Genomic DNA, 13,611 nt, shown 5'->3' with positions numbered 1-13,611 from the left:
ACTGCTTGGATTCGATCCAGCTGACGCAAGGCCCGGGACGAATACCACAGTAATCTGCCAGGACGTGGGGTATTTAGGTAGACAAGTATCTACGGGATGCCTGCAGACACTAAGTTCGAGTGGACAATAACAAAAAAAAAAGGGTTAAAAGTATCACTAAAAGTTAAAATTTTCATATGGTATCTTCATCGAGGTATGATTTCGACAAAAAACAACCTCACACGTCGCAATTGTCAAGGAAATAAAAATTGTTGTTTTTTCTCTTCATGACCAGAAAAATTAAATGTCTTTTCTTTTACTGCACTTTTGTGCGCCTTGCATGGCTAGTCATCCACCTTGTGTCCAACTTGTACCAGCATCGCAATGTCAATACGTATGGTCACCAGCTTGAATGCCTAATGGTATACCACATAAGTTTGATGCATTTAGGACATCTCCAACGCCGAGCTCAAATGAAGATGGTATCCGTGAGCGCATTGGTTCAGACCAATCTATAGATATGGGTGAGGAGCCAGCCATCCAACCGCATGCCCTAAACATCCGTCCATATCCTGCCAATTTCAAATTCAAATACATAGCGTCCAATTGCAACTAAAAGGTCGATGTTCATAGTTTTGACATGCCCGATGACAAAAGTATCCCAGTCCGACTGTCCGAGCAGAAAAAGGGGGATTTGTTGGCCCTGCTAGACCGGCTATTTGAGCCTCCACGCTCACTCAGTTGCCGGCTCCTCCTCGCCATCCGCTTCCTTCTTGGCCATCTCCAACTGCTCCTTCAAGGGCTTCAACATCCTAAGATGGACGACATGCACGACCATCCTTGCATCGGCATTCAACTCCTTCTCTTCAAGGTCAACATTTTTGAATCTCCATTGTTTCAAGTGGTAGCAATACTTGCACATGGTCTCTTGAATGGTGTATCATCGATTGCTGAGCATAATTAAGGGCTCCGTCTTCCGACCGAGGTGACCATCACCGACGTGCACGGTGACGCACCGCGTCCCGGCCATCGTGTTCACGCTCAGCGGCCTCACGGGCAACTACTTCCACGAGCTCAGCGATGCGCTGGTGCCGTTGCTCGTGGCGTCGCGGCGGTACGGCGGCGAGGTCCAGCTCCTGGCCAGCAACATTCAACTGTGGTGGCCTGGCAAGTACAAGGCCATCGTGTGGCGGCTGTCCAAGTACGACGTCATGGACCTCGACCATGACGATCAGATCCGGTGCTTCCGGATTGTCACCGTCGGGCTCCGCATGCACAAGGAGTTCGACATCGTGCCGGAGCTGGTCCCCGGCGGCACACCCCTCTCCATGGTCGACTTCACCGCCTTCCTCCGCGAGGCCTACACCCTACCCCAAGCCCGCCGGAGGACCAGTAGAAGAGGAAACCGCATCTGAAGCTGCTCCACTATGGCCACTACCGGAAGTTCGTGAACGTGCCTGAGATCGTGTAGGCGGCGGAAAAGGCAGGATTCGAGGTGGCAACGGTGAGATCATCTCTCCCCACCCTTTGCCGACGCTCAAGGTGAGATTACCTTTGTCCACTCGGGGTGTCACGGTGACAACGGCATCGCCGTTGAGTGTGGGTTTCTCTGGGTCGCCACGGTGTATTCGTGATGATTTGGAGCTTCATTTGCCAACCTTGGTTGCGTCCTGTGGTGGTCCGGCCTCTCTTGTGCTTCATCTCGGCTGCTTGCTGGAGGCGTCTAGTAGCATAGTCCTGATTGCGTGTTTGGCGTGTTATGTTGGGTTTTCTTTCGATCGGTCTTTATGATTTTTTTTAGAAAAGGAGGATTATCCCCGGCCTCTGCATCTGAGCGATGCATGCAGCCATTTTATTAATTATTCACAAAGACCTTACAAAATAGTACATCAGATAGTCTGAAGGCACTATCTTAGCAACAACTATCGCTGCTGCTATCTACCTGATGAAGGAGTGCCGATGGTCCGATCCTAATACCAAACAGACATCGCACCAAGCCTAACATCTAAAGCCAGAGACCCCGACCAAGCCACATACAATCAGTCTTTATGATGATTTTCTCAACACCATGTACCGTTTGACGGTGTGGTTTTATTTATAAAGCGGAGCGAATGGCGGTTCCAAAGAAAGAAACACGGAGGTTTGGCGGTATCTGGGTCCACATTGGGTTAGCGTTGGAGAGTTGATAGGATAGGAAACGCATTAGTGGAGTGCTAATCATGAGACATGGGAGCAAGTACAGGCTGACTGACAGACAGGAACACATGTTTTCGCGCATATCCCCTCGCCGGTTGGCCAAATCTCGCGTAGACCATTACGGACCATGTACGGCGTTAACCAATGAGATCACTCCATCCAAGCAGGCAGCAGCCCATAATTCACCGCAACTCGGATTCTCATTTCTGTTCAGGAGGCCCATCCCAGGTGAGGTGAGGTGTCACTTGCTTCCTAATCTGTGCTGCAGAGCGTGTTTGTCACTGTTTCCTTTTGCACTTGTGATCGATTCGCTGGTCGCCAGTATATTTTTTTTCGTATACTAGTGGTACATTTTTGTAATACTAATGATAAAATAAAAGAAATAAAGAAAGACAGACACGTTTCGTCGGTGGAGTCACGGTCGGGATGGTTGAGACTCGAGAGTGAGATGAATGATTGGGGTCGGATGCATGGGGCAGGACGGGAGGACACATGCGTGGCCAGCGAGGTGAGGAGGGGGGGGCTCACCGCTCACGTCTCGAGTTAATTGCTCTCCATCGAGCCGCTCGGTTGGGTGCTATGTGCACTGTAGTGTACTGCTAGGGGCGTAAGTGCAAAAGGGGCCGCCCGGCTGGCCGGATGGGTACAAATGACCACCGATAAAACGAGCGGACGCGGAGGCTTTGGAACCCCAATCGAAGCCAAAGAAGTCTCCACTGCCACACTGCTTCTGCATCTGCATGCAACACCGTCTCGCTTGTAGCCTTGTGTCCCGTCCCGTCCCCAGCTATCATCTGGCTTTCTCCCACCCCATGTGAACCAGCAGCCACGCCAGTCGGCCACTCAAGGGAGCAAGAAACCCGTGCGGCGCACCGCCGGAAGGAAGGAAGGATCCAACCCGGCCGCGGCCGGTAGACAGAGGAGGAGGCGGAGGCGGAGATGGTCAGCGTCGACGCGAAGCAGGCGGCGCCGGCGGCGGGGGGGAGGGGGCTGCTGAGCAGCTGGGCGCAGAGGCACCTCAACCTGTGCTTCGTCGCCGGCTTTCTCCTCGTGCTCCTCACCTACCTCGTCGTCTCCCAGCAGTTCGCCGTCACCTCCCCCGTCGGTGCGTGCTCTTCTCCCTCCGCTACTACATCGCTCACTGTCCCAATTGGTTCCTTCTATCGGTTCTTGACTGTTCATCTGCAGCAGCTGTCCCCACGACGCCGCCGCACAGGAAGCATCAGGCCGTCAAGTCCCCCGGCGCCGGCGAAGCAGGTGAGCACCCATCGCCACCCCCTGCCCTATAATTCTCAGCCGTCCAATTTCAAGCACTACTGCTGTTAGTTCATTCGTTCCATGGAGATTAATGCCGCGCTACCTCGCCGTCCGCCCGGGCCCGGCGCCGGCGTGGTGGAAAGAAAGAACCCACACAATTAAGTCAACTTGTTCCCGTCTTTGGGAACAGTGAGGCGTGCCTCTCTGACTGATGGAATCATGGCTAAATTGACTAGGATTTACGCAAGGGGGTCGAGAAGGAGAGGGCAAGGCGGAGGCCAGACCAGCTCACGAGCAGCAGCAGCAAACGGGTAAGTAAAAATAAATATCTTCCTTCTTGCTGTCGGTGGCATGGCATGGCATGGGATGGTATGGATGGAATGAGTGAGCGAAAGGGGGCTGTGTTTTTACCAAAAGCAGGGCCGCCGAAAGCAGAGGGCCGCGCGCGCGGCGTGGGGAAGAGAGACGACGACGGTGCGGCCAAGCCGTTTGGTATGTCCAATATTCCTTCCCCCTAACTAAACTAGCAGCACAATTAGTGTGATGAGATGTCGCATTTTGTTCCTGCTCTGCTAGAAGAAAATATATACAAGCATATTGGTTTGATTCGATTCGCGTAGCTTTCGGACGTACTCTGTGTACCTACTGCCTGCTCACTAATGCTGCTATAATTGTGCTGATTCGATCCGATTAGCTTTGGGACGCACAGTATGTATCTTTTTTTTTCCGGGAGAAATAGCATTGCATTACTCAATCACAATGTCTTTACAATCATAAGATGCTATTTCCACTACTTCATCTCGACCAGCTCCTAACCAAGTCAAGGTCCTGCCTTGGGTTCTAGCAAACTTTGCTAAGCAATCACTAGCTTTATTTTGAGATCTAACTATATGAGAAATACAAGTCTTCCTTAAACCCATTAAGTGCTTAATCTCTCTAACAATAGAAGAGTAAGCTGAGCGATCCGCATCCAAGCTTGATATGAGAGAGATCACTTCGATAGAGTCCATCTCCACCACGATCGGCAACTCGCTTCACTGCAAGGCAAGGGACAAGCCTTCCATACACGCGCACAACTCCGCCTCAAGGGAGTCTCTGCACGAAAACAACACCCTGCATGACGAGAAGTTGATAGCCCCGCGATGATCACGTAAGATCATGCCCGCACCCGCTTGTTCTGACGCAACAAAAGATCCATCAGTATTCAATTTGCACCACCCCGGCTCGGGCGTAGTCCAACTCCGTTCGTCCTGATCACCAACGCTTTCCCCCCTTCTCACTGTATCTTTCCATTCGATATAAGTTTTGCCTTTGGCTGGGTCAGCCTGTGGATTCTGCTTGATACCAACCAAGGACACCAGATAGCTTTGCAGAAATCTTAGAGAGACTTCCATAGGTGGGGCAGGCTTAGCATGAACTAGCTCGTTCCGGACAAACCAACTCCTCCAGAAAATCATTAGTAACATTACGTATCTGCTGGTCACTAGTAGTACGAGTAATAATGCTGGTCACTAGTAGTACGAGTAATAATGCTGGATGCACAGTACGTATCTGTTGGTCACTAGTAGTACGAGTATTTGTATCAATTTTATACATGAAACTAGGCTATTTAACCCCCCCCCCCCCCCCCCCCCCCCCCTCAAGTGTCAAAATTGTCTGAATTTAGTCCATTCCTGTGCCAGCATCTGTTTTTTTGTGACGATAAACAATAAAAATGGGGGATAGTTTTTTCATGTGTGAATGTTTTCTATTTGTCCAAAAAAGATAGTAGCACATTTTTTGTACGGCCCCTATTTTCTACAATAATAATGCTCGACTTACAGAATAAATATACAGATGTATATGTCTTTATCCCCAATAACACCCCTTGATTTCCAAACCACCCCACCCTCCCCATTTTGATGGTGGGCCTCCATGTCATCCCGTAAGTTCCTTCCTTAAAACAAACAGTAGGAGTACAATTACCCCTTTCTACAAATTAGTTGAGTTTCAAGAAATACATGAAACTTTGACATGTCAATCTTTTTCCTTCTTTTGCATTTTTGTTCCTAGCTATTTCCCCTTTTTCATGTTTCATGTTTTTGTTCCTATTTTTGCATGAAGCCGTCCCACATCGTTGTCAAAATACTTTTCAACGGGACAAATGACCATGTCCAGACCACTTTACTTTAGGGACCATATGGATTTTTGTGATGAAGGTGTTTCTTGAATTGGACCTAACAATACCAACCAAATCTTACCACTTTAGAGTTTAGAGACTTCTCGACATAAAAATAAGTTCACGGTTTGACTATTTCAAGTAGGGGTGGAGCTAGCAACGGGTTTACGCCCTCGGCTGAGCTAGCTTAAGCGATGAACTCACACATCATTGTCAAAATACTTTTCAACGGGACAAATAACGAGTCTAGACCACTTTAGGGACCATATGGATTTTTGTGCTGAAGAAGTTCCTTGTATTGGACCTAGCACTACCAAACCTAATCTTACTACTTTAGGGACTTCTGGACATAAAAAATAGTTCACGGTTTGACTATTAAGTAGGGGTGGAGCTAGAAAATAAATCTGATGGCGTCATCTACATTACACTAGGTTCAACTTTCACAAAGAAACAACACTTGGTGCTAATTTAGTACATCCTATGCTCCTAAATGTGAGACGTTGTGGCAGTTTAAATTAAACTGTCGAAACGTCTTACATCTATAAAAACAGAGGTAGTAGGATGTAGTGAAGGATCTGTAAAAGTCATTGGGGTCAGCTGACCCAGTCCAGGCAGCTCCGTCCCTTGCGGAGCTAACAATGGGTTACGTCTGGGCTAAGCTAGCTTAATTGTTTTCCTTTCTAAGGCCTTGTACAATGCAAGGTGCTTGAAAAAATAAACCAGGCTTTCTTTAAACACTGGTGCTTATTTGTACAGGACATGCGTTTAATTAAACGTCTCTCCTATAAAAATAGGCAGCGGTGCTACGAAAAAGCCAGTTTATTTCTCTAAGCACCTTCCTAAGCGTCTAGCATTGTACAAGGCCTAAGAGGCAATTGCAGGAACGTTGTTACTAGGCTTGGGGCTACTGATTTTAAGGATATAATATTTCTGGTACTCCCTCCGTATCAAAATATAAGACGTTTTTTATACTATCATAGAGCCAAAAATCATTTTATATTTTGATACAGAGGGAGTATCGAAGTAGAGAGGCGGAGCACAAACTTTGGAATACACTCCCTTTGTTCTAAAATAAGTGTCACAACTTATTTTTGGGTAGAGGGAGTATGTTTTTGCTTCTTCATGAAAAGGATATAAATTTGTGCATAGGTCACCTAAAGATTCTTGTGTAGCTAAGTCGATGTATTGAGTTGTCTAATGCCCTCATTTTAAGATACGCGCACAACATGGAATCAAAATTAGACCGGACGGTTAACATCATCAGCCAAGATGTAATATGCACGTGCAAATCAATTATATGAAGGAAGAGAAATGCAGTTTAAGACTTGATTCATTTGCATGGCACATATCAATTAATTTCACTTGATCAATAAAATGCTCAATGATCAGTGAAGCTGACAAATCACTGTGCCTTTTTTTTTTTGAGCAGACAACGGCAAGGTGGTGTGCATCGCGAGCCCCTACTCCTACACCTGCGACGTCTTCGGTGACGTCCGGACCAACGGCACGGCGCACACCGTCACCCTCGTGCCGGCGACGTCCCGACCAGAGCGCCGGGAGTGGAGCATCCAGGCCTACGCCCGCTTCAACATGACCGGCATCCCCAACGTCACGGTGACGCAGCTCGACTCGACGTCCGCGCTGTCCCCGGCGCCCGCGTGCACGGTCACGCACCGCGTCCCGGCCATCGTGCTCGCGCTCGGCGGCCACCTGGGCAACTACTTCCACGACTTCAGCGACGCGCTCGTGCCGCTCTTCGTGGCGTCGCGCCGGTACGGCGGCGAGGTCCAGCTCCTGGCCGGCAACATCCAGCCCTGGTGGCTCGGCAAGTACGAGGCCGTCGTGCGGCGGCTGACAAAGTACGACGTCCTGGACCTCGACCACGACGATCAGATCCGCTGCTTCCGGCACGTCACCGTCGGCCTCAACATGCACAAGGAGTTCAACATCGTGCCGGAGCTGGTCCCCGGCGGCGTCCCGCTCTCCATGCTCAACTTCACCGCCTTCCTCCGCGAGACCTACTCCCTGCCGCGCGCCGCTCCCATCCGCCTGACTAATAAGAAGAGCAGCCCGCCGGTGGACGGGAAGAAGATGAAGAAGCCGCGGCTGATGCTGCTCGACCGGGGCCACTACCGGAAGCTCGTCAACGTGCCGGAGATCGTCAAGGCGGCCGAGAAGGCCGGGTTCGAGGTGACCATCGCGGACCCGCGGTTTAACGTGCGCGTCAAAGAGCTGGCCCTCTCCGTGAACTCGTTCGACGTGCTGCTCGGCGTGCACGGCGCCGGGCTGACCAACTCGGCGTTCCTGCCGCCGGGGGCGGTGGTGATCCAGGTGGTGCCCTACGGCAAGCTGGAGCCGATGGCGCAGAGGGAATTCGGCGACCCCGCGGCCAACATGGGGCTCCGGTACCTCGAGTACAGCATCTCCGTGGAGGAGAGCACGCTGCTGGAGACGCTGGGGCCTGACCACCCCGCGATCAAGGATCCGGATTCCGTCCACCGGAGCGGGTGGGACAAGGTCGCCGAGTACTACCTTGGCAAGCAGAACGTGCGCGTCGACGTCCAAAGGTTCGCGCCGACGCTCGCGCTCGCGCTCGACCATCTCCGGCAACAGTAGCTAGGGTTACATGCCTGTGAGGGATGACGACAGAGACCGTTTGTACATCCGCTAGCTGCAAAGGAGTTCACATTTTCTTTCTTGGTGGAGATAATACATATAGGAAAAAGTTGGTACTATATTGGTCGATTTATATTTTACCGAAGTGAATAGAAACTTACCGACATGTCTGGTTGGTAAAAACAACGAGCCTCGTCGTTGATTTTCATTAATTAGAGAAACCGCGACATGTTCTAGAAAGCATCAATGTATCATCATAAAACAAAGCAAAGGAAAGGCGCACATGCCAAACAGCTATACCTGCTAGCCAAGTAGAAAAAGCAGACACTCTATAGCACTACTGGATGCAAGCAGAGTCAGTCAGCAAACACATCAGAAAGTTGTTATTTAAACTAACACAGATCTTTCGGGAGCTTAAGGAATGATGCCGCAAAGACCATGAACAAGAAGGCTTCGGGCAACACCTTCTTGATCCTCAGCACCCCAGCTTTAGTTACGCTTCTGTCTTTGCTTTTTCTGCAATATGCTCCAAGATTTAAAAATCAAACACAGAAAACCACAAAAGATGGATCATTAGGAAATATTCGATCAAAACAAGCGTTATTTCTTGTTTTTCGGATTGTCCAGCATATATTGGCCCCCCTTCTAAGCACTAGGCGGCTTTGGTTCCTAAGAAAGGAGTGCAACTAGCACTCTATCATACGTGAAACCCCATTAGGTGGTCTAGTCAATCAAAAGCACAACAACCACTTGCACAAATGTTGGTACTAAGAGTCACTCGACGGGGATTTCAAACTTAATAGACACACCAAAAACTTCAGTAGACAGTATAACACTATGTTATGAGTTCTGAGAACATGGCCATCTTAACACCGACGCTAGCTACCATGTCACATCCTACGGTCTTCACACGTCGCCCAATTTCGTTTATAGAAAACAGAGTGTATGTTTTTTGTTTTGCATTGTTGGTCAACCGATGGTTTTTTTTTGCTTTGATATTATTCCCATGTGTGCGCTGTTGTGTATTATTTTTAGGAACAGATGTAGTATTAACGATGATAAGTGCAAAATTCTTTTTGGCGCCATGCGTGTATAAGTAGCAACCATGTCTAATGATTAGCACTATGCGTTTGCAATCTGTCGTAATGTCGTCAGTTTTCTAATGCTGCTGATGCTAACTGCCTGTTACTGCCCGGCTCCTGCGGTTCTTTTGGCAGAAAAACTGTCAATTTGTAATTCGATTAGATAGGACCAATCCACCTTTTTTTAAGCGAGAAGGGAAGGGAATCCAGCAAAAGTAGCAAGGCATAATCGCCAGCTCTCGCATCAGACAAAACCCTGTCGGCCATGGATTAACTAGCTTAATCACATTTGATTAGAAGCTGCTGCCTGGGGTCTACATACCTGGGAATGGCCCATCCTTATAACTAATCAGAGGCGTAAACTAGTACTGTAGTACGGTACTGATTAAGCTAGCTTAACTAATCTGACAGCTACAGTTGCTTCTTCTTAATACCGTTTGTATGGAATCCTGGCACGTGCTATACATTATGGTCAGCCAGTACATGGCCAGCACCATCAAGCATACCCAGCGAAGGTGTGGCGGTCTTGCGCCTGCATAGTTCTCCGTTTTGTCGGTGCAACAAGCGGGAGAAGAATCTGCCGACAGTTCATCGTCCATGTTTGTTATTTCAACGAGAAGCTGAGCCCTTGACCTTCCTTTTGCGTAGAAAATCATGACCATCTATGCCCCCCCCCCCCCCCCCCCCCTCCCCGGGTCCGTTGGAGATGCCAAAATAGTCCGGACCACCCCGCGATGAAGGACCCCGATTCCGTCCACCGGAGCGGCTGGGACAAGGTCGCCGAGTACTACCTTGGCAAGCAGAACGTGCGCGTCAACGTCCAAAGGTTCGCGCCGACGCTCGCGCTCGCGCTCGACCATCTCCGGCAACAGTAGCTAGGGTTACATGCCTGTGAGCAGTGGTGAATCTAGACAGAAACTGGAGGGTGGGCTCAAAGCCTGTATCATGCCAATATCTGTTGGGTTGGGCTTGCAAGTGGCTTAGTTGAGCCATGAAACTAGTAGTAAAAAAAATTCTTGCAGTGCTGGAGGGGGGGCTCAAGCCTGTTAAAGCCCCCTACTAGATTCGCCCCTGCCTGTGAGGGATGACGACACAGACCGTTTGTACATCCGCTAGCTGCAAAGGAGTTCATATTTTTCTTTTTTAGTATATAATGATGAATCGGGGCATTTTACTGCCACTGAATTTGGTGAAGAATACATATAGGAATTTGTTGGTGCTATATTGGTCGATTTACTTTACATAATAAGTGAATTGAAACTTACCAAAATGGCGAAATGTTGCTACTTTCTTTTTGAAAAAAACAACGAGCCTTTTTGTCGATTTTCATTAGAGAAACCCCCCACAAGTTCTATAAAGTATCATAACAAAGCAAAGGAAAGGCGCACATGCTAAACGTGCTAGACAACGAGAAAAAAAAACGGACACGCTAGATCAGTACTGCACGCAGGCAAAGTCAACCAGCAAGCACACCAGAAAGTTGTTATTTAAAGTAACACAGATCTCCCGGGAGCTTAAGGAATGATGCCCCGAAAACCATGAACAAAAACACTCCAGTCAAGGATAACCTAGTATCAGCTGCAAATCTTTCTAGCAAGACGATTCCATCCATGGATATTGGCAAAAGTTTCTGTCTTGGCTTTTCTGCAACATGGTCCAAGATTTCAAAATCAAGCACAATTTGAAAACCACAGAAGATGGCTCATTAGGAAATTTTTCAATCAAAACAAGCGCTATTTCTAGTTTTCCAGATTGTCAAGCATATAGTGGCCCTCACTTCCACAAATGTTGGTACTAAAGTGTCGCTCGACAGGGATTCCAAACTTAATAGACACACCAAGCACTTCAGTAGAAAGCATAACACTTCGTCCTGCCTAATTATACAAGGGGGCACATTGGAACTCATGTTCTGAGTTGAGAGAACATCGCCATTGTAACACCGACGCCATCTACCATGTCACGTCCTTGGTACGGTCATCACACGTTGCCTAACTTTGTTTATAGAAAACAGAGTGTATATATTTTTTATTTTACATTCTTGATCAACCGATGGTTTTTGCTTTGATATTATTCCCATGTGTGCACTATTATGTATACTAGTAGAATGCCCGTGCGTTGCCATGGGCTTTAAAAAATAAGATGCTACCCACGGAGCTAAATTAATCGAGAATAATGCACATCTCAGCTGACACATATCATACTATCAGACACAATAATACATTATTAACAACTTTAAAAAAAATATGTTATTGAAACCTGTTATTGACAACTTTAAAAAATACATATTATTGAAACCAATTGAACGCCGAGGAAGGTTGTGATACCCATCCATGGGTGAGTGCATAATTCTGGCGGTGGTGGTGATGTACCTACATTGTTATCCGTATTTCTTTATACTTTTATCAAGGCATGGAACAATTTTACTATCTTGCTCTTTTCTTAATTCAAATACAAACACAATCATAGAAATCTGGAGTTCAAGTTAGTGTTCTCATTCCTCGGCCGATCGATTTTCCGTGGGAGCACATTTGAGCCACCATTGGTTTCTAATAATCTTTGATACAAATGCACACCCCCTGATATCTCAACGTCACAACCTTCTAGTCATGGAGATTACCTAAAGGAAGTATTTTTTTGCCATTATCACTTCTTTATCTGGTAGTAGATTCCATCTTTTTACGAAAGTATGACATATTTTTTTAGACACATACAATGATATTGTTTTCATTATGAATAATGCATTTGTACATAAAGTCATCCAAGTTTGGTTCCACATTCGCGGAACATCCTATGAATTTTCGAGATTCGGTTACACAACCAAGCATGGCATGATGTGAGAAAACCAACAATGATGTGTGCTTGAGCATCTTTGACCATGAAAAAAAGGCATTTTGGGAGTCTTGATCATCACTGAGAGTAAGTTGATTGATCCATTGCGGAACCTTGAGCATTTTTAGAACCCAGAAACCTGGACAAATAATTTGAACTGTATGTATCAATTTCCTAAGTGAGGCCCTGATATCAGCAATCAAAATCATATTTGTGAACAAAATTTTCATATTTTTTATTTTACATTCTTTATCAACCGATGTTTTTTGCTTTGATATTATTCCCATGTGTGCACTATTATGTATATTATTCCCATGTGCGCACTAGTATAATTTAGAAACGGCCTGCTGCATGTGTGACTTTTTTCTTCATTTAAGCACATCATTTAGCTAGGACAAAGTGACCTTGAACTGCCGAAACGTTTTATAGTACCTAGGAACAGAGGTAGTGTATCAAAGATAGTGCAAAATTTTGTTGGCGCCATGTGTGTACAAATTAGAAAGTAGTACACCGTGTCTTCAATGATTACCACTACGCGTTCACAATCTGTCGTAATCTTATCAGTCTTCTAATGCAAACTGCCTGTTACTGCCCAGCTTCTGCGGTTCTTTTGGCAGAAAAACTGTCAATCTGTCATTCGATTAGATAGATAGGAACAGCCCCTTTTTTTTAAGCAAAAGGAGGGAAGGGAATCCAGCAAAAGTAGCAAGGCATAATCGCCGGCTCTCGCATCAGACAAAACCCTGTCGGCCGTGGATTAATTAGCTTTATCACATTTGATTAGAAGCTGCTGCTTGGGGTCTACATACCTTGGGAAGGGCCCATCCTTATAACTAAACTTATCAAAGGCATAGCTTAACTAATCTGCCAGCCAGTCGCTTCTTCTTAATACCGTTTCTATGGAATCCATGCACGTGCTATACATGATGATGGTCAGCCAGCACGAGGATACCCAGCGAAGGTGTAGCGGTCTTGTGCCTACGTTCTGTCCGTGCAACAAGCGGGAGAAGAATCTGTCGTCGGTTCGTCCGTGTACAACACCATCTGGACTTCCATTTGGTAGCTCTAATTTAAAACTCTTAAGTGTGTTTCAAACACCAACTAGGCAACGGATCTTCCGAAAATTATGCCACTCAGCTATCCACCGCAGGAGAAAGTGAAACTAGCAGATGGGTGGGATGTGTGCCCACCAAAGACAATCACTATGGGTGTTAGGAGGCTGGGCATGTCGCGATGCATAACTAGCCGTTGTATAACAGTTTTAAAAAATAGATGCTAAATAACTTTTAATACATGATGCACATTTTAAGTACATGATAAACATTTTTTTAATACCCAGCGAACATTTTCTTAATACATAATGAGCATTTTTTTGAAATACCAAATGAATATTTTTAGTACATCATATAAACGTTTTTATAAAAAATATTTTTAATACACAATGAACATGATTTCAAAAAATATTCAAAAAATATTCATGATTTTAAAAACAGT

General features: G+C 46.7%; 1 protein-coding gene across 5 annotated transcripts; it reads left to right on the top strand.

Annotated features, from left to right (window-relative positions):
* The first annotated feature begins 2,849 nt into the window (after window positions 1–2,849).
* LOC125542347 (beta-1,2-xylosyltransferase XYXT1-like) lies at window positions 2,850–8,392 on the top strand. 5 transcript variants are annotated; one of them, XM_048705349.1, is made up of 5 exons: window positions 2,850–3,280; window positions 3,367–3,432; window positions 3,669–3,743; window positions 3,853–3,924; window positions 7,020–8,392. In XM_048705349.1, exons 1-5 carry the CDS (start codon window positions 3,115–3,117, stop codon window positions 8,204–8,206), a joined length of 1,566 nt encoding a protein of 521 aa, XP_048561306.1. In that variant the 5' UTR covers window positions 2,850–3,114; the 3' UTR covers window positions 8,207–8,392. The 5 variants fall into 5 exon arrangements, with proteins under 5 accessions (XP_048561306.1, XP_048561305.1, XP_048561304.1 ...); XM_048705348.1 differs by having other exon boundaries at window positions 3,850–3,924; XM_048705347.1 differs by having other exon boundaries at window positions 3,364–3,432.
* Window positions 8,393–13,611: the final 5,219 nt, after the last annotated feature.

The sequence above is a fragment of the Triticum urartu genome, chromosome 3 (assembly GCF_003073215.2).
Source record: "Triticum urartu cultivar G1812 chromosome 3, Tu2.1, whole genome shotgun sequence".
NCBI lineage: Eukaryota > Viridiplantae > Streptophyta > Magnoliopsida > Poales > Poaceae > Triticum > Triticum urartu.
The sequence above is the reverse complement of the archived record's forward strand: the minus strand, read 5'-3'. Positions and strand labels throughout refer to the sequence as shown.

Bases quoted from the DNA above. Each gene is read 5' to 3' on its own strand.
- LOC125542347 (XM_048705346.1), top strand. From the start codon at position 3,115: ATGGTCAGCGTCGACGCGAAGCAGGCGGCGCCGGCGGCGGGGGGGAGG. The intron at 3,433-3,668 runs GTGAGCACCCAT...TAAATTGACTAG, and splicing joins CCCCGGCGCCGGCGAAGCAG to GATTTACGCAAGGGGGTCGA. The intron at 3,744-3,849 runs GTAAGTAAAAAT...TTTTACCAAAAG, and splicing joins CGAGCAGCAGCAGCAAACGG to CAGGGCCGCCGAAAGCAGAG.